Source organism: Corapipo altera, unplaced genomic scaffold, assembly GCF_003945725.1.
Source record: "Corapipo altera isolate COAL_440 unplaced genomic scaffold, ASM394572v1 316, whole genome shotgun sequence".
NCBI lineage: Eukaryota > Metazoa > Chordata > Aves > Passeriformes > Pipridae > Corapipo > Corapipo altera.
The window spans coordinates 1336717-1359087 of record NW_020884974.1 but is presented as its reverse complement, the minus strand read 5'-3'; the positions used below and the strand labels follow the sequence as shown (position 1 = coordinate 1359087).

The window sequence follows — 22371 nt, the reverse complement described above, 5'->3', positions numbered from 1 at the left end:
TCAGTTTTTTATTATTATTTTTTTAATCTATGCAGGCTACAGGCAGAAGGAATACAAGTTTCTCTACACTGTTCTTCCAGCATCGTAGTCTTGTTCAGGTGGGAGCCAGGACAGACTTAGCCAGCTAAGTTCACCAGCCAGGAGTTCACTAGCCACAGTTCTGGATACAGGCTCTGTATCCAGATATCCAGCAGTTCTTCCCAGCCCTACAGGGACTCCACAGCCCCTGCCACAGGGGCAGTTCAGTCAAAGCTTTCTTACCACAGCCAGTCTGGGTCACGTCTGCACGAACGGCTGACAGTAACATCAGCTACAAGTGCTCAAAGACCTGAGTGGATACAACCCAGTAGAAAAAAGAGCAGGAATTCAAGCTTTTCCAGTGTGTGCTACTGACCCTGTGGATTTGAATTGAAACCTGACATTCCCATCTACTCTTTTGCCCAAGAGTCTGAGCAGAGCACTACAGAGAGGTGACACTCCTCTGGTTCTCACTGGCACCCTGGAACACTGGTTTCATACCAGACACCAGCCCCAGGTCTACAATGCAGGACACACAGCAGGGCTGGAACCTCTCCGGTGACAGGAGTCACCCCCAGAGTGGATTAGAGACAGATTTTGGGTAATCACTGCTATTTCCTGTTCAGAACACAGCCTATGTGATGGTTTCTAAACACAGAGGCATATGAATGACAATAGACAGGGGGTAAAGCTATAATTTAATCCTTATGCTCTACTTAAGTATGTTAGAAAACCTATCTTGGAAAAATACACAAATTCGGCAAGTTAAATAAAGCCAGACTAGGTCAAGAGGCTCCTGTTTACATCTTGTGTTAACCCTCAATGTGCATTTCCAAATTTATGAAGAGTGCCAGGACTCTAAAGCTGCTGGAGGCCACATCTTCCCACAATTCTGCTACCAAAAAAGGTGGTGCTGCACAATTCCATCATTTAGGATGCAGAAGGGGACTAGAGCAGACCTCATACTAGGGCAGACCTCAAAATCTGCCCAGTGGAAGACAAAAAAAACACAAGAGCAGTGATGATATAAATGGAAATAACACTGCAACCTGAGAACATGACTTTCCCCAAACTTCTCTTGTCACTGTGAAACCTCAACATTTCCAGGATAAGGAGGATGATATGTCAATAAGCACCTCCCTTTCCACACCAAGGGCACCCCTTTCCCAGCTTTTTAGTAATAGAAGGTTATTACATTTCCCTGAAGTTGAGAAAGCAACCAGGCATTGGGAAGGACACTGATGTTCTCCTGATATCTGGAATGTATCTTCACACAGGCTCACGGGTGGTGAGGCCCTGGCACAGGTTGCCCAGAGAAGCTGTGGCTGCCCCTGGATCCCTGGAAGTGTCCAAGGCCAGGTTGGACGGGGCTTGGAGCAACCTGGGACAGTGGAAGGTGTCCCTGCCCATGGCAGAGTTGGAATGAGATGTGCTTTGAGGTTCCAAGAGGCCTCAGCCCTCACATACGGACATCAATTCACGAGGCAAGAGGAGAACTCACATTATAAAGCTAATTCCCAGGTTCCCAGCTCAGTACCTACGGTCATCACAGCCCTCCTCTCCTGCTTTGAGCCCTGGTGAATATTTTTAACAGTGGCTGCCTTGCATGCATTGTTTTCATTAAGTACTGGTTTTAAAACACGAGCTTTCCAATGAAGACTAAGGCAAAAAGTATTCATATATTTCATTTCCAAGCCTTGTTCGACCTTGTTTTCATAAACCCCCCCACTACTCAATTAAGAAATTAACTGTTCAGAAGCAGAAGGTTTCTGTTAGTTTTGTTTCTAGCTGGTTCTTGGGCCATATTCAAGATCACAGTCTCTAGCAGCAGCTTGTAAGACATATTCACCCACCATATTCTTACTTCTTCCAGTAATATTTAATTCTTCTAAATTTACACTAGAGAAAGAGTCTGAGGAATGGTATGTCAAAAGGAAAGCAAACAAGGAGAAATTTGGGTGAACATTTAGTGATGGATCACAGTTAAGGGAGACACAATTCATAAGCTGAATTTGTTTCCTCTTATTAAAGAATAAAGATCAACTGAGGGAAAATTATCAAATAAGTTCAATCAATAACTGAACTTCAATGTTCAGTTGAGTAGCACCTGTTTTGTGAGTGATTTTGTGACTTCCCAAGGATGGGAAGTAAAAAATTCTTTCTGTATAAACCATCCCCCTCCTGCTAATTGTCTCTCAACCAGCAAAGACTGGTTCCACTATGGAATTCTGAGTGGAAAAGAGGCATTTGGTACAAAACTGTGGTGATTAGCAACCCATTTGCTTTGAAAGAACTTCAGTTCCTTTCTAAATGCTACTAGAGTAGGAGGATGCATAATATAGCCAAAGGAAACATATAGTGTAGTCTTTTCTCAGCTACCTTTCCTGGGAAGCCATTCAGGAGTTTACCGAAGGCTTCTAGCATTGCTCAGAGGATCCAGGAGGAGCAAGGGATCCCCCTAAAGGAAAAAAGAACAAGTAACAGCGGGATGGCCACTTCACAGGTTTGCTGGCTTCAGTCAGGGCTACCTGGAGTTGGGCTGGGGCTACTCAGCTCTCTGGAGCTCATGTGCTGCACGAGAGGGGCGAGTGAGAGGAGCAAGAACCCTCAGGCACTGTGTGTAACAGCTACAGGGAGCCAAGAGCCAGTGCAACCAAGGAACCTCTGTACCTCCAGGAGCGCTCCGTTCTTCAGCCACGAGACGGTGGGAGGGGGCACAGCATCTGACTTGCACTCCAGAATGACCTGTCTGTTCTGCAGCACACTCACAGCCTGGGGCCCACCAGTACCAGCAATGTTGGGAGGAACTGGAACAGAGAACAAGATCAACACCACACATATGCTATCACAAAAACTCCTTATTGAAAACTTCCAGCTTAGTTCTGAAGTTTAAAATAAATGCGATGGCTCGATATCATTAATTAGTTCAACTTTTCAATACCTGTGCTAAATGTATCAGTATATTTCATCTCCTTTCACAATAAACATCCTAATATTCAAAAACAGGACTTAGAACTGTAACAGAAACAGGTGGAACTTTCCCTTCTAATTGTGTACCATGCTCAGAATAACTATCCTTATTCAGAAACGTTAGTTATGATCATATGGTGCAATATCACAGAATATGTCCTTGTTAAATGAGATGCTGATTTACCTTAGCAGTTCACACTTTGAAGGAATAACTTTTTTTCCTAAACTGAACTTACCATGCACTCGTACTAAATATTCCTTATCATCATCCCCTGCTGGGCTCGATGCCAAACATGTGTATCTTCCCGTGTCCTCCACCTAGAGACAGGAACAACTTCAGCAGAAACCTCAGAAAGTGGGAAAAAATTCAGCAAAACCAGAAAATACAAACATGGCAACAACATATAACAGGCAGCACTTGAACACAAACACAGCAGATAAGGAATGCCTGGAAAGAAGATGAAGTTCTTGAATACTTCATTATTTTACCATGCTGGGATTGTTCAGAGGTGGCTTAGGAGCTGCAGGCCTCCATAAAATCTCTCTAGATAATGTGTCTCCAGCAATAAAGATGGAACTGGCAGTGGGATCAGTCTAAGAAAGGTTCAGGTTTGGGTACTAAGGAAATCCTTTTGTGCACACACAGTCATTAAATCCTTTGTGGTTTCTCCTTCCTGTAAACTCCTCATTGTAAAGCCAAGAAGTGTTTGTTATACAGACAAATGAACCCCCAGCCCTATCCCACTGCTGTTTGAGGAACTTCACCTGGCTGCCCACAGTTGGATCCAGTCTTTAGTTTAATGGTGAAGGTTTTTAAAGGTTGTTTTCTTGGACTCTTTTATTGTATGAATTAATCTGAAAGTCTTTCTAGTGTCTTTACTATCTTTTCCAAACTTGCAGCCAGAAGGCTGCAAATGCAGTTTTTCTGTGTCATCAAATGGCTTTAGGAAAATCCAAGTTAATGGGAAGAGAAGAAAGGCTGAAGAGGAACTATGAATCACAAAAGAAAAGCAAGGGATAGTAACAGGAGTCAAAGAGGTAGAAAATGAATAAGAACAGATCACAGACAGATTAAAACCATAAAATGATCAGTCCCAGCATTGATTGTTCTGCTTTGTAACACAATGCACCAATAAATAAAAAAATTGTGGAACTCTGAAGTGAACATGAAGTAATAAAGCTCAAAAGAGGCTGAAGTGCTTGGGCACTCTCATCCCAGAATATTACTGTGTGTTCTGTATGGGAAACTCCAAGGCAAGGTGATTTTGTAGCAGGTTTTTAGGACATCTCTTAGGACAGTCCTAAGGCAGGCACTCTTTTGGGAATGCAGATCTGAGCCTATCTTGCCACAAATACTCCACCTGAGCGCTGGTTATTCTCAGGGCTTCTCTCAGCACATGAACATTCTCAGTCTGCAGAAGTGGGCGTCCATCCTTCATCCAGGAGATTTTGGGGATTGGAACACCAGAGGAGATGCACAGAAGTTCAAGTGGGTTGTTAATGACGACAGAGAGTTCTTCTGGTTCATCTGAACCATTGATGTGAGGTGGCTCTGGGGAAGAAAAAACATTTGAGTTCTTTATTGACTCAAAAAACCTAAAACAACTGACATCATATACAGCCTTGGGTGTAGACTTAGTAGAATTAGTCTACATTATATTATTTCTAGGTGTGTCATGAACTCCCTGAGTAACTCAGGTAATTTCCATCTGCCTCTGCCTATTAATTTGCATATTTTATGCGTTGCAATTATTAATTTGAAAATGTTTTCAAAATCACAGGTAAAATATATTTTTCAGTTTCAGTGAATATATTTATTCATATATTTATATATTCACTGTTGTACTTTCAGCTGTGCATCTTCCGGTCAAGTTGAATTTCTGCTAACCACAGTTCTTAATTTATAGCATAAAGCTGTATTAATTACAGCATATTTCAGTACTTGGGAAATATATATACTACATTATACATTCACATCTTTTTAGGTATCTTTCACTTCTTTATTTCTCTCATTTATCATTTATTGAAAAGGCCAGGTTGGATGGGGCTTGGAGCAACCTGGGATAATGGAAGGTGTCCCTGTCAGTGGCGGGGGGGCGACTGGATGAGCTTAAAGGTCCCTTCCAACCCAAACTACTCTGGATAGAACAGACAGATTCTATGAGTCTATAAAAACCCTCCTTATCCCTAGAGATTATCTGAGTGCCATGTTCCTGCTCCCATTCTGCTGCACTCCCAGGTTCACACTCACCCAGCACGCTGAGGATGAAGTGCTTGCTGGTGTCTCCAGCTGCGTTGGAGGCCACACAGGTGTATCTGCCCGTGTCCCCAGGCTCTGCCTGCACCAGGTGAAGGACCATGCCCTGGTTGCTGGAGGTCAGGTGAGCCCCCAGGCCCAGGGGATGGCCATCTTTAAACCAGGCCACGGAGGGGGCAGGAGAGCCATCAGTGAGACACTCCATGGCAGCAGCACTGCCCCTCAGCACCGTCACCTCCTCCGTGCCCCCCGCGTTGTCCAGGCTCGGTGGCACTGCCGAGACACAGAGAGCTGGGTCACACACAGCACAGCCCAGAGGGAAGACAGCTGGAATGCAGCCACCTTTCTGCATTTCCCCACTCGCATTCATGTGTTAAAATTCACTGAGAAATTACATATTATTCCTCTTTCTAAAAAACCTGTGATGCGTCACAGGGCTTGGAACTAGAGGAGCTTTAAGGTCCCTTCCAACCCAAACCATTCTGGGATTCTGGGTGACAGTTCAAGTAAGGATTCTTTAGGGTTAAAACACTTTCCATTTAGAAAAACCCCAACGCATTGAAAAGCCAATGCTTCCCTCAGAATTATAAGATATACTTGTGGCTGTCTGCAACATGGTGTTGGTGAGAAAGAAAACTGGTTTAAGAAATTAAGAAATAAGATTCCTTGCATAAAGCACTGCAGTGAAACTCACCAAAAACTTGCAGGTTGTAATGTTTGTTGTCCACTCCAGCCCTGTTAGATGCTACACAAGTGTACACACCAGTATCAGAGATCTGGACTCGGGCAAGTCTAAGGAGAAAAGCATTTTAAGCAAGCTGTAAATGGAATACATGGAATCCAGTATGGCATGGCTTAGACCAAATTTTCCTCTTGCTTCCAAAAATACTAGAAGATTTATGCTGATACAGTAAATGAGAACAGAAAACTGAGCTCGTTAAAATAGATGAAAACCAACCTGAGAACCTGCCCAGCTGACAGCAGCCTGATTTGAGAGGAGACAGACAGAGGAAGGCCGTTCTTCAGCCAGTGTAGCTGTGGTGGGGGGGTCCCAGAAGCAGTACATTCAATATTTAGGGAGGTGTCCAAAAGGGCAGTGAGCTCCTCTGCTTCAGCTTTACTATTGGCTATTGCTGGAGGCACTACATTTTGTAAATGTTGAAAAGGAAGATATTAAAGCCGACTCTTAAAATCATTGCTCATGTATTACCTTGCAGGAAATCCTGCACACCTAAGGCCCCACAGGTAACCCAGTAAGATGATCCTCATTTTTAATAGAGTAAAACCTCTAACAATAATATTGAGCACTAATAAATTACCCAGTTACATATTTAAAATCAGATGCACTTTAGAATGACAGTAGAATCCTCTCTTTGATTTGTCAGGCTGTGGCAAACAAGAGGGAGCTCAGAGCCTGAAGCTCATGGGAGGAGAATGACAGTGCAGGAAGGGCCAACCTCGAGGGGACAGACTTAAATACAGGGAAGCCACACAGGAGGAAAGTTAATTTATTAACACCTAGATTTATCTGCTGCCTTCATTTTTAAACAGAGGAGGTTTCAAAATGCCTAGTTAAGTATTCCAGCTGATTATACAACAGAACTGCTTTGGGGGCCTTTTTGGTTTTATAGGTTAGTGTGAAAACCATGCTCTTGAGGGTTCACTATACAAAGAAGGCCCAGCCACGTGCAGCCCCAAGCTCTGGCTCACTCACCACCCAATCACACACGACAGTTGTGTCGATAAGACCACTTAAGTTGGTTATTGCTTGAATTTCAACCACTGCAAACTGAACAAAAAACTCTCTGCTGCTGTGCAGAGCCATTCTCTCCCAAAAGGTGTGATGTGGTCACTAAGGATTGTTCCTTATTATATCAAAGATCATCTCATGCCTGTATTCCCATTCGTTCTGAGGCTGTATAATGGGACAGATCCCTGCACAGCTGTGAAACCCTGCCTACACAGAACTCTCCCCTCTTCACTCCAGTCATTGTACCTAAATAAACACATTTTTCACAAATTAAAATATCCACTCTCTATGCTGCTAAAGAATCACACTCACTATCTTCTGGATGTCAAACTGTGGAAGAGAAGAATTTCCTTCAACACTCCATTATTTTTCTTTTAAACTCAGGACCTTTAACTATTAGTTGCCAATACACCACTCTGCTTTTAGCTGATGTACTTTGACTGGAATTAATGAAGATATGCTTGGGGCTGATTTCCTATTATACTGCTTTTTTTGTTCCATTAGTTTATCTTTCTCCACAAGAAATAAAAAAATCACCACAAACAGAATTCCTCTACTATGAAACCCACTAAAGGAATTAATTCCTGTTTATCCCAGAACACATTTACCAGCGATTTCAATGCTTTCGTCACTGACAGAACATCCTGTTGAATATACTGTGATATCTCCAGTACATGCAATTGGAAACACGTGTATTTAGTATTCCACTGCAGACAGACATTCCCTTCTGGGCTCTCCCTTAGGAGTGTGTACAAAGACGAGATTATGCACAGATTTTGGTTTCACATCTGGGAGAACTCACCATAGACATTCAAGTTGAAGATCCTGTCCTCCTCTCCTGCAGGGTTCGTAGCTACACAAGTGTATTTCCCTGTGTCCGAACTGAGAGCTCTGGAAATGTTTAATGTGCTGCCATCTGGAGTCACTCTGCAAGGAGCATCACAAAGCACAGTGAGTTTGTTTAGTATTCCTCTGACCTGGCTAATAAACAGTCCGTTTTGGACAGTTAAATAACTACCTCTATCCTCCTGGGAGTTTGGTGAGAGAACCATTGTGTTTTGCAAAATATTATTGTTAGAGATAGGCTAGGAATTTTTTCCTAGAGATGATCTGTTTAACTTTGTTTTCGGATTCAGTTCCAGCCAGGCTTTTGAAGGACCCATAATGAAAAGCATCAAGTAAAATGTTTCCATGCCTCAGATTTTTCTCCTCCAAAGGAACTTAATGGAACTTATTGACCTTAATAAACCTTCAGGAAGCTGATGAACTTTAATGGAATTTATTAACTGAGAAAGAAATAAATATCATATACTTATCTCTGTTAAAAAAATAAAAAGAAAAAATCAAAGTAGTAAAAAATTATACAAGATTTATAGAAGTTAAAGAGGGAGATGATGTTCTTAACTTGGCTAAGCTCCAACTCTGGCCTTCCTCACACTCCCTTCATAAGGCCGTCTTTTATTCCCCCTCTGAGCCTTGAAATTATAGAAGAGAATGCAGTGTCTACTTATTTTTGCTTGCCTTATTCTTTGTAAATCATCACTGGCAACTGTTTTTCCATCCTTAAGCCATTGCAGGTCAGGTGTGGGCACTCCCTGGGCACTGCAGACCAGCTGAATGCTCTCTCCCAGCAGGACACTGACCTCACTTGGCATCTCAGAGCCAACAATGTTGGGAGGAACTGGAAAAGCACAATGGAGGGCAGAGGATTCAGCAGCAGAAACATAATCTGAATTAGAAACAGTCCCACTGCAGTAGCTCAGGAGTGCCAGCATTTAGTGCAGCACCTGGAACAGGTTCTGGGCCCTGGCACAGGTTGCCCAGAGAACCTGTGGCTGCCCCATCCCTGGAAGGATTGACAGGGCTTGGAGCAACCTGGGCTAGTGGAAGGTGTCCCTGCCCATGGCAGGGGGTGGGATGAGATGGGCTTTCAGGTCCCTTCAAACCCAAACCATTCTGGGATTCTATGATCAAGACCATCATAGTCCTGTTAACAGCCATGCGATTATTCTATCCCAACCACAGCCATTTCTAGTCTGTTTTCTGGTACATTTTGAGCATTTCAAACAATTTCAGTCACATTTACAGCTTCATATTCAATTCCTAGCCTTGGGGAAAACCTGACACGCAGAGGCACAACTAATGGGGATGAGTCATTAGGAACAGGGGAAAACCCAGCCCTGGGACCCCCCCATAGGCTCACAGGTGACTCCAAACACCACAGGAGCCCCCTCAGACCTACATGAGCCCACAGACCTCTTTATTCCCCTTTTTTAACTGTTTGTTACTTTTCCCCCCTTATTTTTAACCCATTTTATCTTTACAAGAAAGGAAACTGGGGTAAAAAACACAAGAAATGGATTTAAAAAACTGGAATTAAGGGGGAAAGAGGTCAAAAAGAGAAACTTGAGGGCAAATTGCCATTTGGGGCCAACTTTGGGCTGTTTTGAGCCCATTCCAGCAGCTTGGGGGTTATGAGGGGGTGAGAGGGGTGGAGTCAATGGGGCGTGGCCTGACCCTAAAAGGTGGTGAGGAGGCGTGGCCTTAAAGGGCAGGAAGGGGCGGCAGCCATTTTGTGTGCGGCGCTGAGGGGGAGCCACCTGTCCACCATTTTGGGTGTGGAGGCAATTCCATTGTCATTGGAGCCAGGGGTGGCCAAAAGGTATTCCTAAGGGAATTCTGCCAGTATGTCTTTGCTAACTCCTCCCATTTGCTCTGGCAAGAAAGGCAACAGGGTATCACAGCTCCTGAAGCCACCTGTGTGTGGTGCTCCAGAATCCTCCAAAGCTGCTCGGGTGCTCCACAGGAGGAAGGATGTGACCAGGGGCAAACATACACAGCCTGCATGACTGCATTCAAGTTCCACAATCAGAGGTTAAGAATATTCTTTTCCATGCAAATTTCTAGCAGTATAACCCTCAAACCATTTCCCCCCCAGTAACAGATCATAAAAATAATGGTCTGAATTCTCCACTTTCCTAGGTGTTCATGTTATCTCGGTGCTTCTGGCAGAGATACAGTGTCACACTTGCTGAATTTTTGACCAGTTCTGCTCACTGAACCCTCATCCCTCACCTTGGATGGAAAGCACATAGGTTTTCTGAGCTTCTCCCTCTACATTTGAGGCAATACACGTGTAGGTCCCACTGTCCAGGAGCTGGGAGTGAGCGATCTGAAGTTTGCTTCCACCAGACAAAATGTGAACATCAAGGGAATCCGAGTTTTCTGAAAATATGTAAACAAGTCATCATTGCAAACCAGGCCACGGGGAGCAAACATCTCTTTCGGGAGAAATTCTTTCCTCAAAATTTCCAAACAAAGATTGCAATCAGTTACTAGGACAGTCTGTGTAGAGACAGATGAAGAAGAAACAACCAACAGACAGCAAGTAGCACAGTGGTGCCTCAAAGAGGGGAAAACAAGGAGTGAAAAGCATGAAGAGAATGTTTTACCTATTGGTTTTCCATTCTTAAGCCACACTAATGTTGGTGGAGGAATTCCAGTGGCATCACACACAAAGGTGACAGGATTACTGATGGATTCACTGACCAACTCTTGTTCAGGGCCTTCAATACTTGGAGGCACTAGGAATTGAACAGAAGCAAGAAAAATGGTTTGGTTAACAAATACATTTTGTAAACTGGTTCTGAATTGTCTAACCTACAAAGTCTATGGTTTGATACTAACTATTGTAGATAATGCAGAGAGTGCTCACCATAAACATTAAGATGGAAATTTTTATCATCTCGCCCCGCAATATTTATGGCTCTGCACGTGTATTGGCCTGTGTCAGAAACCTAAAATTAAAATATATTCAAAAAGAAATCATTATGGAGTCTGATTTTAATCCTACAGTTCAGAGACATGAACACCCTCCTGTGCTTCTGCCAACTCAAGGTCCTTTTCACAGCAAGAAAGGCCTCCAGCAAACACATCTCCTACCGACAGCAAGTAAAATATACCAACACAGATGAAAATAATTGCCTAACAGCAGCAGAGCAGTGGCAGGTGCAGCCTCCCCACGGCCTGGCCTACCTCTGCACCCTTGAGGCGCAACGTTTGCCCATCTGCCAAGATCTCCACGTGGGCAGACTCGGAAATGCTGAGCCTGTTCTTGTACCAGGTGATGACCGGGGGTGGGATGGCATTGGACTCGCAGTCCAGCGTCACCGGGGTGCCCACTCGCACGTTCAGCACTGTCAGGGAGGCTCCACTGTGGTCCTTGATGCTTGGGGGCACTGCAGGAGAAGCTCAGAGTTACTTCTGCCTTTGTTTTGTTGAAACAACCCTGTGTTTTCCAAGCAATAGGTATTATTCCAGAAAACAGCAAAAAACAAACCAAGCACAGTTAGGAAACTCTTCTTCTGGCTTTCCCCAGCTTGGTTCCTGGCAATGCAAGTATATTCCCCATCATCTGGTAGCCTGGCTCGGGGGATCTGCAGCGTCCGAGCACCTGAAGCAAAGAGGGAAGGCTGCAGATTTATCCCATGGGGATTGTGTTAATCCCAAATGCTATTTTAAAACTGCAGGTCCAACAGGCTTTATAATTAGGCCATGGGCCTTATCAAGACAAACCACACAGAAGTTGAGCCCAAAGGCTGTAGAAATAACTGAGATTCCTCACCAGGCACAATGAAAGTGTTGGAATTTGAACTGAGAGGTTTTCCATTCTTGAGCCAGCTGAGATCAGGAGGTGGAAAGCCCGTGACCTCACAAGTCAGAGAGATGAAATTATTCACCACCACAGTCAAATTCTCAGGGTTAGTACCAACGACACTTGGAGGAACTGTGGAGAGAAACACACATTAATAGGTTTACACTGCATCAGCAAAGGATAGTCCACCAGATCCTGGTTTCCTAAAATAAAGCTGCATTGATGGGTTTCACCAGAGGGAAAAGTCACAAAAATCTCTCACATCCCATGAATGGATCCACTGTTTTTTGGATGCAGCTGGAAATATGACTGAAATCAATCTAATGGTCCTTCCAGCTCCTGTAATTCATAAAAATGTCAATTATTTCATTTGCAGTCCTTCTGTGCTTGAGATTTGGGAAGGCTAATGAGCCTCCACAAGGTCCTGACTCATGCCCTCTCAATTTTGAAACACTGCCACGTCAGACACTTGCTGTATGAGGCAGCACAGATCAGATTCACCTTGGCAGGATGTGTAGGATGACTATCACTCCTTCCTGAATCCTTATTGCTCCTGTTCTTCCTGAAGTAGTCCATTTTCTCACGATAGAGAACCCAAAATGATTCCTCCTGCCTCAGTTCAGGGTTGTTCCATAACAACATAAACCTGTTGTTTAACAGTGAGCTTTTAAGCTCACAAGTCCCAGTACTTTTAAATCAAGAACATTTTGACATGTGACCTTTCTACAAGAACGACTTAAAACGAAATAACTGTAAATCTCTTCCTTTTAATAACCCCCAAGGTTTAGTTGCCATGTTTTTGCAGTGGGGATATATAAAACACTTAAGAGGAAAGTAAAAGCATGTTTTTGGCTCTATAGGGTGGAAAAATCATTCCAAAGAACACATGGAATTCTCTTCTTCAAAGAGAGAAACGTTGAAGTATTTTGGCCCATCTCCACCCGAAATTCTCCAGCTGTTTGCTGTCACTTGAGTGACACAAACCAGTCATTAAGGCAAGTTTATGGCTCCTCTGGGCACTGGAGAAACAAAGAGCCCATGTAAATGGGGGAATTCAGTTCATATTTTTCAGCTTGGAATAACTGAAGGATATTTCCCTGATAAAGAGCATAAAATGGTTCACTAGACTAAGTGGAGAATTCTGATCTGATGACATTTCATAGTTATTTATATTTATTTACTTTTACAGCTCCTTTGCCACAGATGTGATTATTGGCAGCGGGTAATTCAATATACAGGGCCAAATCTCAGCTGTCTTGAATGTAACTTACTTAAAAAGGGGGTGATTTCGATTTCTTCGGCAAAAAGCCCCCACAAATAATCTGCATGTGCAGATTTATCTGTGTGTGCCCACAGATGCAGTAATGGGCTCAATTATAGCACTCAGGAGGCAAATGAATGACTTATTCTATATTAAGGTCAGAGGTTGAGACTTTAAAACTGGGTGTTTATTTTCAATGTTTTAAAAGGTTTTCTATTAGTTTTATCACTCACCTTGGAGATCAGAAGTGATTTTTCCAACCTCTTAAAGAACACCATCTTTAGTATTTTATTGAAATTTATGAAAGCAGTTCCATTAGAAACACAAAAAAATGCTGGAAATAAGCCTTTTTTTTGACACTGACAAGACACAGATCATGGTGCTTAGTGATTTCCCTCAGTGCTTCACCTTGTGTGGTCCTTTCCTGAACAACTACACTCTAATTTTTCAAATTAAACTGTATTAAGAATAATAGACCTAAATTGGTAATACTGTCGAGTTAGAATTGAAGCTTCAGGCAAATATTTCTTCTAAAAGAAGAGGATTAGACTACTATCACTCTAAACAAATATTTTAAAGACAAGAAGATTAAATTAAAACACATATGTCAAGAAAAGATAAATATTTTGATTTCAATACAAAACTCACACATCAGAAAATCTGGACAGACACCACTGAAAGAAAGTAACTTCTCAAAGAATGACTGCAGGGCAAATTCTTCCCATGACAGCACCATTTTTGGCTAATTGTATCACTGAATAGAAAAAAGGGCTATAAATCTGTGCCATTCAGGATATAAATTTGCTGTATGCAAATGAGGAAAAGGGGAATTACTGTGTATGGAATAACCTGAATCCTCCTGTTCCTGGGATGCTGGTCCTGCACTGCAGTGAGAGAGACAACACAGCCCTTGTTTTCTCTCCAGACTGGACCAAGAGGCTCAGCCAGTGGCAGGGAGTGACAAAGGACACCAATCCCATGGAGAAGGTTGGGATGCAAGTCTGTAAATCATACTGTGAGAGCAAATAGGGATGGAGCTGCCAGTATTCCCTGGGAGGTTTAACCATGGAATGGTGCACAGGAATTGGTGGGAATAATGCTCCTCTGTTCTGCAATTCAGGATGGAAAGCCCAACGTGGGGGGATGGAGAATGGGCAGAAATAAAAGGGGAAGGTTGGGTTTACTTTGAAATGTAAATTAGAGATGTCCTGGTTTTCTGAAGCTACCAGGAGAGGGAAGGGAAGGTGGTGGAGGCATTATTTTTTTTATGAAAAATGTCCTAATTTCTTGATTGCATTTGTTTTAGACTTCTGGTGCTTAAGGCCAAAATTTATTTTAACTCCACAACAAAACCAAAAACAGAGAACAGAAAGGAACTCAAAGGGCACATTTCTAAAAAGCAGCCTTTTACAACGCTGTGTATCTTCATTTAATGCTTTCTGACCATTAATTTCCTTGGAAAATTAATTTTATGAGCACATCAAAACAGACTATAATTCAACTTGCTCGTATTTTGTCAGAGCTCAGCAACCCCCACAGGGTGAGCAGACACAGCCACTACACCAGGCTCCCTCCAAAACAATTCCCACTTTTCTGGAATGCCTCTAAGGACCCAAAGCCATGTGGTATCAAGAGCCACGTGTTGCCAAGGTACTTTAAATTGATCCTTGATTTCTGGTGTGTCAGAATGCCCATCACACCCAGTAAGATGATTTCCTGACATAAAGCCAAGGGTGTGCCTGAGCATTCCAAAACTCACACACCAAGCTGAACCAGTATTTGACAGAAGACAGAAAATTATGGATTATTGTACTTACCATGAACGTTAAGATTAAAATACTTCTTGGCACTTCCAGCTATGTTTTCTGCAATGCAGATGTACCTGCCAGTATCTGTTATTTGGGAATTCAAAATCTAAGGAAAAAAAGAGAACATATGGCTGTGGAACTAACATATAGACAACACTACCAAAGAATCAAATGGGAAGGATTAAGACCAGCTCTCTAATTGGTTTGATAGTTTTACCCCATTTATCGATAGAAAGGGAAAGTTGTTCAGAATACACTATTTTCTCCAAAAAAGTCAATATTATTTTAAACCAAGTGATTTCAATGAATAGTTCACAGCATGACCCCACAAAAAAGTTGAGTCTGAGGGAACCCCACGGGAATGAGAGAGAGGAAGAAGGGACAAAAATTCCTTATGTTTGCAACACCGTGCAGGAGAAAGCAAGGACTGCACACTCAGCAAAACCAAACAGATCTGTGTTTATGGGCAGTTTGGCTTGTGTTTGTGAAGCCAAAAATCAGTTTTGCACTACAAGCTACCTGTAACCTCCTTCCACTAGACAAAAAGGTGTGTTTGTCATCTTCTGGCAGGAGCTGGCCATCCTTCTGCCAGGTGATGCTTGGAGAGGGGCTCCCACTGGGAACACAGTCCATCACTGCCACCCTGCTCACGAGCACAGTCACCTCCTCAGGCAGGTCACCCTCGGCTCCACTGATGGACGGGGGAGCTGCAGACAGACAGAACACAGTCACTCAGCACCTCTCAGGGGTGCTTCTTAAATCAGACTGGGGTTTCAGAAGGAAGAAGAGAAATCTCCAGTGAATCCAGTGAAAGATAAAAACACCCCAGGAGTAGTTCAGCTGGAACAATTCAGTATAACTCAAAGGACTGCAGCACAACTACATTTATTCACAGCAGCCAGGAAGAAATAGAGATGAAAACTCATTTTCCAGTTAGCCCATCATGTTCTTTGCTATCAAAATAAAAGTTGATTTCCGAGGTATAACCCCTTCATAGCAATAAATCCATATTTTCAGTGGCATACACAGCAATGGAGGTAAAGGAATGTGTTTCCCAAGGCCAAAACCTTGAGTGCATCAGCGGACAGAGCAGATGGTCGACACGGTTGTGCAGGCATTCTTTGATCTAAACCCTCAATTTCCTTCAGCCTTTGGGAGTTCTGCAGGTATTTTAGAAAATGATGACCAAAATAAAGGGAGAGAAAAGCCTTGGTCAGACTTTTCAATGGGAAGCTGGAGAAGGAACAAGAGATACCAAGATAAAACCTGGATTTCTACCTGCACTTTTCTTTCTGTTGAAGGGTGAGAGGGGTAACAATGGAGTTCCTATAATAATAACAACCTAGAAACACTCTAAGCTAACAACATTTTCACACAATTCTGTGTAGTTCTACAACTCCAGCAACCCTAAACTTGTCGATTTAATAGTTTACAAATACACAGACTTTAAAACCGTGAAGGAAACCTGGGCTACAACGCTTCCTTAGTGAGCAGAGAACTCTTTTTTGGCACTAGGAGGAGAAGGGGAAGCAGGGGAGCTCACAGAGCACGTGGACGTGGTAGTGGATGGAGTCCTGCCCGGCCTCGTTCTCCGCCACACACGTGTAAGTCCCGGCGTCGCCGGGCTGGGCCCGTGGGATCTGCAGCACTCGGCCTCCTGCAAGCAACACACACCAGGGAACTCCATCATTCCCACACCACGGCCCACCAGAGACCTGAGCGAGCAAATTTATGAATGGTCAAGCATTTGGTCTGAATTAAAAGTAACTAAAGGCTTTTATTTTGCAGCTACTTTTTTCTACTGGCAGATCCTTGGAATTGAGCCATGTTCATAGTGAAATGTTAGAAAAGAGCAATTAATTCCACAGAAAGGAGTAACATTCTGCAGCAATTTGCAGCCAGGCACTATTCTTCCATCAAGAAGAGAAATATTTGTCAGTTAGACGGCACAGAATAGGCAAAAGGAAATATAAGCACAGAATATTCTGTTCCAAAAGATTCACTTGTAAGCTTAAAGGTACTTTTCACTCTATTCCTCATTAAAGCATTGCCACATAAATCACTTCAGAAGGAGAGGACATCTTAGGAACACGTTCTGGGAGTGGCTGTCATTGCTCTCCCAACAGATGAGCAAGGGGGACAAGAAGGCATTACCCTCTTACCACTGCCCTTCTTTACACTCCCCATCCCAAAGCAGCTCTGCACAGCAAGACTCCCAGGACTACAGGCAGCCCTTCCCCTTGCCCACGTGACATTAAGTAGGACCTCATGGTCATTTTTCTGCTGGAAACATGATTTCCATGCCTCACTGCTTGGTTACAAGGCCTTTCTACTCCAATTACAATTTTGTCAAAGCAAATTTAATAAGGAAATAAATCAGGAACACATCAGAGAGAAGGTATTTTATTTCTCAGCACAGGGAAGTGTTTCAGGCCAGATTGGATAGGATTTGGAGCAACCTAGTCCAGTGGAAGGTGTCCCTGTCCATGGCAGGGGGTGGAATGAGATAAGTTTTTCAGGTCCCTTCCAACCCAAACTACTCTGGGATTCTGTGATTCTCTATAAAAGTTAAATGGTGACCTTCACACCATTTTAGTGACTACTTTTTTAAATAAAAGGCAACAGCTTAAGGCCAAGGACTGGAGAGAAACATTTCCAGCCAACAAAGTCTGAAAAGAACATTAAAGGAATGTTCTGAAAGGGAAAAGTGTGTTATCACTACACAAATACCAGCACTAAGGCCATTTCTTCATCATAGTATCCCAGAATGGTTTGGGACAGAAGGGATCGGAAAGCTCATCCAGTGCCACCCCTGCCATGGGCAGGGACACCTTCCACCAGCCCAGGTTGCTCCAAGCCCCGTCCAACCTGGCCTTGGACACTTCCAGGGATCCAGGGGCAGCCACAGCTTCTCTGGGCAACCTGGGCCAGGGCCTCCCCACCCTGACAGGGAAGGATTCCTTCCCAATATCCCATCTAACCCTGCCCTCTGGCAGTGGGAAGCCATTCCCCCTTGTCCTGCCCCTCCATCCCTTGTAAACAGTCTCTCTCCATCTTTCCTGTAGCCCCTACAGGCACTGGAAGGCCCCAGTCAGGTCACCCTGAAGCTTCTCTCTTCCACACTGGACAATCCCAATTCCCCCAGGCTCTCCTCCCAGCAGAGCTGCCCCATCCCTGCTCACCTTGGTGGCCTCAGGTCAGACAGGGCCATTTGAACACCCACCTGGCAGGATGAGCACTTTGTCACTGGAGCTCAGGGCAGAGCCATCCTTGTACCAGGTGAGCACGGGAGGGGGGACAGCGTTGGTCTCACAGTACAGGGAGAGGGGGTTGTTCACAATCACATCTTTGCTTTCTCCAACTCTTCCCCCATCCACCGTGTTCCCAGCTTCCCATTCCCTGTAAGGCTTTTGGAAACTAGGAGGGACTACAACAAAGGAGAAGAAAAACGGTCACATTTTGCAGCAGAAATGGTGAGTTTTAAAGTCAAGAATTGAAACATTAAATGAAAGCAATAAAAAATAATTGTATTAAATCAACTCTTCACCCCAAAATAAAAGTTACCCAGGAAAATTCTAGTTTTTCTCATCAGAATGAACAACTGAGCAATCTACTGAGCATTTTCTGAAGACTAATAAATAACAGTGTAAGAAGACCTGCTACCAAACCCAGAGGACATCAATCAACACCACCACTTAAACAATAAGGTATCTGGTTTCACTCAAGTTCTCATTTTGTCTAAATTTTCAGAAATTACTCATGATTGTTTTCTTGTATTCACACAGAGTGTGCAGGCCAATTGAATGCTGATGTCTGGGGCCTCTAAATACCACTCAGTAGAGAGAAATAAAACATGATGTCTTAGTTTGAGTTAAACAAAAATCTTTTCTTGTCATTAGAGGAAGACCAGAGTTGTTATGTCATTCCACTGACTTCTGAAAAGCTCCATTTTTCACAACATATAAAAGAATAATCAAATACTGTATAAAGATCAGAAATAAAAATCACAGAAAAGACAAAAGTATTGGATTAGACCAAACAGGGGTAAAGGATATAAAACTATAAATTCCAACATCTCAGGAGATTAGAAAAGGAGGTTAGCAGAAGAATTTGATTCTCTTTTCACCTTGTATATTGACATCAAACTCCAGCTCATCCTCCCCAGCAATGTTGGATGCCAGACACGTGTAACGCCCGGTGTCGGACACTTGGGCCTCCTTGATGTGCAGAGTTTGGCCACTGGCCTGGATCAGGACATGGTCATCTGCCTTAAGTGGCTGTAATGGAATTTTATATGAAAATTAATACCTAGTAAAACACACACTAGAAATGGCCATATTTGTGGAAGTAACATGAGTAAACTTGATCGAGCTCCAAGGTCCTGGAGGCAATTTTCTTTTCATGGTTGTCAGAAACTGCATCTTCACCCTGACTGAGGTGGCTGGTCTGCTCAAGGATGGGGGTTTACATCACTCCTAACCCCAGTCAAGATGCTGCTGAGAAGAGTGATGCCATCCCCACCAGGGCTCTCCTGACACTGGACTAAATCAGGCTGATCCAACCCCTGAACTCACTGGTCAGGTCAATGAGCTGATGGGAGATCTACATGTGGAAAACCAGCAGTGTTCTGTGAGGTGAACAACTGGATGTGACTCACCCTACTGGACCTGCTGCCCAGCAGGGACACGGTGTGAACATGAAAGGACAGAGCAGCAGCACAGAGACACAGCACTGCATGTTACTGTCCCTGAAGACACATCCCATGGGACAGCAGGGACTGCACTGACACAGCCTGTCTGTCTCAGGGCTGAAAACAGGACACCTCAGGTGTGCATCAGCATCAGCAACCTGGGCTAGTGGAAGGCGTCCCTGCCCAGGGCAGGGGTTGGAACTGCATGAGCTTCAAGGTCCCTTCCAACCCAAACCATTCTGGGATCCCACGTTTCCATGGTTATGGAGCTGAACTCCCAGCCTGCAGGGGACAGTTCAGCCAGTCCATGATGGGAGTGAAAGCCATTCAGCCGGGGCAGCCTAAGGAGAAGCAGCTGCTGTGCCAGTGGCAGCCAGCTGTGGAGAGCCACTGCTTTCAGGGACCTCTCAACCCCTCCAACGTAATTTTTCCTTGGCAATCCAGTCAGTACTCCCAGGAGATCCCAGAATTACAGTGCATGCTTGAATGAACCTGAGGGTGTCCCCACAGTCTCCCTGTAACTCCAGGCTGTTTCCACGTGCTCGGTGAATCCAGGAATTGCCAATTCCATGATGATTACCCTACCAAGAAGAGCTAAAGCAAGAGATTATCTCTCCTCTCTTACATTTCTTTCTCTTTATTTATGAGGTGTTTAAGTGGGGCCCTGTGCCCTGCCCTCCCCACCGCTGTGTACGGCAGGAATCGCGCCTCGCCCCCACCGAGGGGACACACCCTCCTGTGGCTTTGTGAGCTCTGCCAGGACCAACCGGGAGGTTCTCTGCAACTTCTACAAGGGCAGCACTTGAGGGAACCATCTGTAACACGGTCTTTGGGGTTTTACACAACAGCCAAGGGACTTGTGGTAATACGTGGGATGCTCCTGCCAGGCAGGGCCCTCCCTCTTTATAGCACAGCCCAGTGGAAGGCCTGGAAACTCCAGCACTGGTGGCTCAGGGCACTGCCAGGCACCCAAAAAAAAGCAAGGATGTGCATTGGCAGAGGTCTGGCCCACAGCAAACACCCCAAGATGTGTGAGGGGTGATGCTGCCAGCAGGAAGGGGGAAGTGCCAGTGAGCTGTTGGCTAAGAGAGACAAGGAATACAAACTGTGTCTGTACAAAATCCCCCTGAGAAGGAAGGAAGTTTGTGACTGGCCTGTCCATCCTTGTACCAGCTGATGGCAGCAGCAGGAACAGCCTGAGCTTCACACTCCAGGGTCAGGCTGTGGTTCACTTTGATCTTCACTTCCTTGGGGGAGAGCCCTGTCCCTGAGACATCCCCTCTGGTAATGGTGGGGGGAACTGCACAAAAACAAAGGGAGAGACTGTCCTGACTTACTGTCTGCTGCAGCATTTCAGAATTAACCAGACAAAGGCAAAGCCTGGATGATAACCTCAGGGAAAGCAAGTTCCCTTATATAAACTGCCTCTTGCCCACAGCCAAATTCTCACTTTTATATATACAGATATATATGTATGCATTTTCAACCATTTTAGTACATTTATTATATGTAAGAATATATAAAACCGTGTTCAACACTTTTAAACATGCAAACCTGACTACAGCTTACCTAACTACAGCACTTCATTATGTGCCTGGCTTGAATGCCATAAAGTTCAGGCTATTGTAATCATTAAAAAGCATTTTAATGGAAGCTAATATTCCCAGAAACATATGTTTGAACCGAAGTCCACACTCAAAGTAGCTGGTCAAAACTCAACATTTCCACTCCACTGAAACCCCAGTGTTGCAAAATGTTGTTTCCTTCTGAATCAGAAGGAAACCAGAACATTTCAAAATTGTTCAGCTGCCCCCCAGCCTGGTCTCATAATGTCTTTTAAATTATTTTGGATGCTTTCAAAGCATTTTCCACTCTTTTTTTTTTTTCCCCAATTGGAAATTTTAAACTCTCCCTAATGCTTACAGAACCCTAATAACTGACAGTTGCAATGGCACTTGGGGCTGGGGGGCTTTACGTTGCTACATAGCTGTGTTTCAGTAATGAGCTCTTTTGTCATCTTTTTATTATTCCAAATCCAATGGGGCCTTAATAGGGACTTAGTGTAATTAAAATAACAGTATGGTTACTGTAAGGGAGCAAACCAACTCCAATTCAGACTAGGAAATTAAAAAAAAAGGTAAAAATCATGGTTGACTGAGCTCATAATGAAGACTTTGAGCATTAAAATTGAGTATTAGGCACAGATGCTCAAAGGACAATGTGCTGACAGGACGCCTGGAAAGGGAAAGCTGTTGTGCATATGGAATTTTATGGAAGGATACAAAAATAGTATCCTCCTGTTTCACCTTACTCAAGAAAATTTCCCAATAGGTGTTATGGGTCCCCTCCCCTACTGTTTTTCTAAAACAGTTTCTGTGCTCAGGAGATTCTCTGCTCCCATCTCCCATTGTGCTGCACAGGTCTGATCTGAAAATCAGTACCAAAAAAAGCATTCCAGAAGGAACTGCAGTTGAGTGTTCCTTCCATCTCCTCCCCCTGGGTGGCACAAAGGCTTTTAGCCCAACAGCAGCATTGCAAAGGATGCAACAGCAAACTGTTCTAGTGTCTCTCCTCCAGCAATGCCACGGGCCAGTGCAGATGTTTGCTTAGCAAAGCCACTAATAGAAAACTCTGTATTCACCAGGACAGGAACACTGCAATGGGGGAAACAGAAGAATGAAAACAAAACAAAACAAAACAAAACAACCCAACAAAAACAAACAAACAAAAAATAAATTTAAAAAGGAAGTATTTCCATACTGTAGACTTTCACTTCATAGTCCTTTGAGGTCTCTCCAGCCTCGTTGCTGGCTGTACAGGTGTAAGTGCCAGCACTGTCCTCCTGGGCACTCAGGATCTGCAGGGTTCTCCCACCTGCCAAGAGACACCAAGCTTTAATAGCACCTCCTCCTGCTTCCCAATTATAGAAATACTTTCTGCAGCATATTCTCACCCCTTTTGTC

At 43.9% G+C, this 22371-nt stretch overlaps 1 protein-coding gene across 1 annotated transcript in view; it reads right to left on the bottom strand.

The window, feature by feature from the left end:
* The window catches only part of HMCN1 (hemicentin 1), a 160126-nt gene that overhangs the window by 31952 nt on the left and 105803 nt on the right, over positions 1-22371 (bottom strand). Inside the window, 21 exon segments of the mRNA XM_027665321.1 lie at positions 2689-2825; positions 3225-3306; positions 4350-4540; positions 5240-5518; positions 5940-6037; positions 6204-6387; positions 7798-7922; positions 8517-8676; positions 10071-10220; positions 10448-10579; positions 10711-10792; positions 11031-11233; positions 11335-11448; positions 11620-11781; positions 14728-14824; positions 15238-15425; positions 16262-16375; positions 17942-18145; positions 18845-18995; positions 20563-20708; positions 22169-22282. Coding sequence (XP_027521122.1) covers positions 2689-2825; positions 3225-3306; positions 4350-4540; positions 5240-5518; positions 5940-6037; positions 6204-6387; positions 7798-7922; positions 8517-8676; positions 10071-10220; positions 10448-10579; positions 10711-10792; positions 11031-11233; positions 11335-11448; positions 11620-11781; positions 14728-14824; positions 15238-15425; positions 16262-16375; positions 17942-18145; positions 18845-18995; positions 20563-20708; positions 22169-22282 — 3113 coding nt within the window.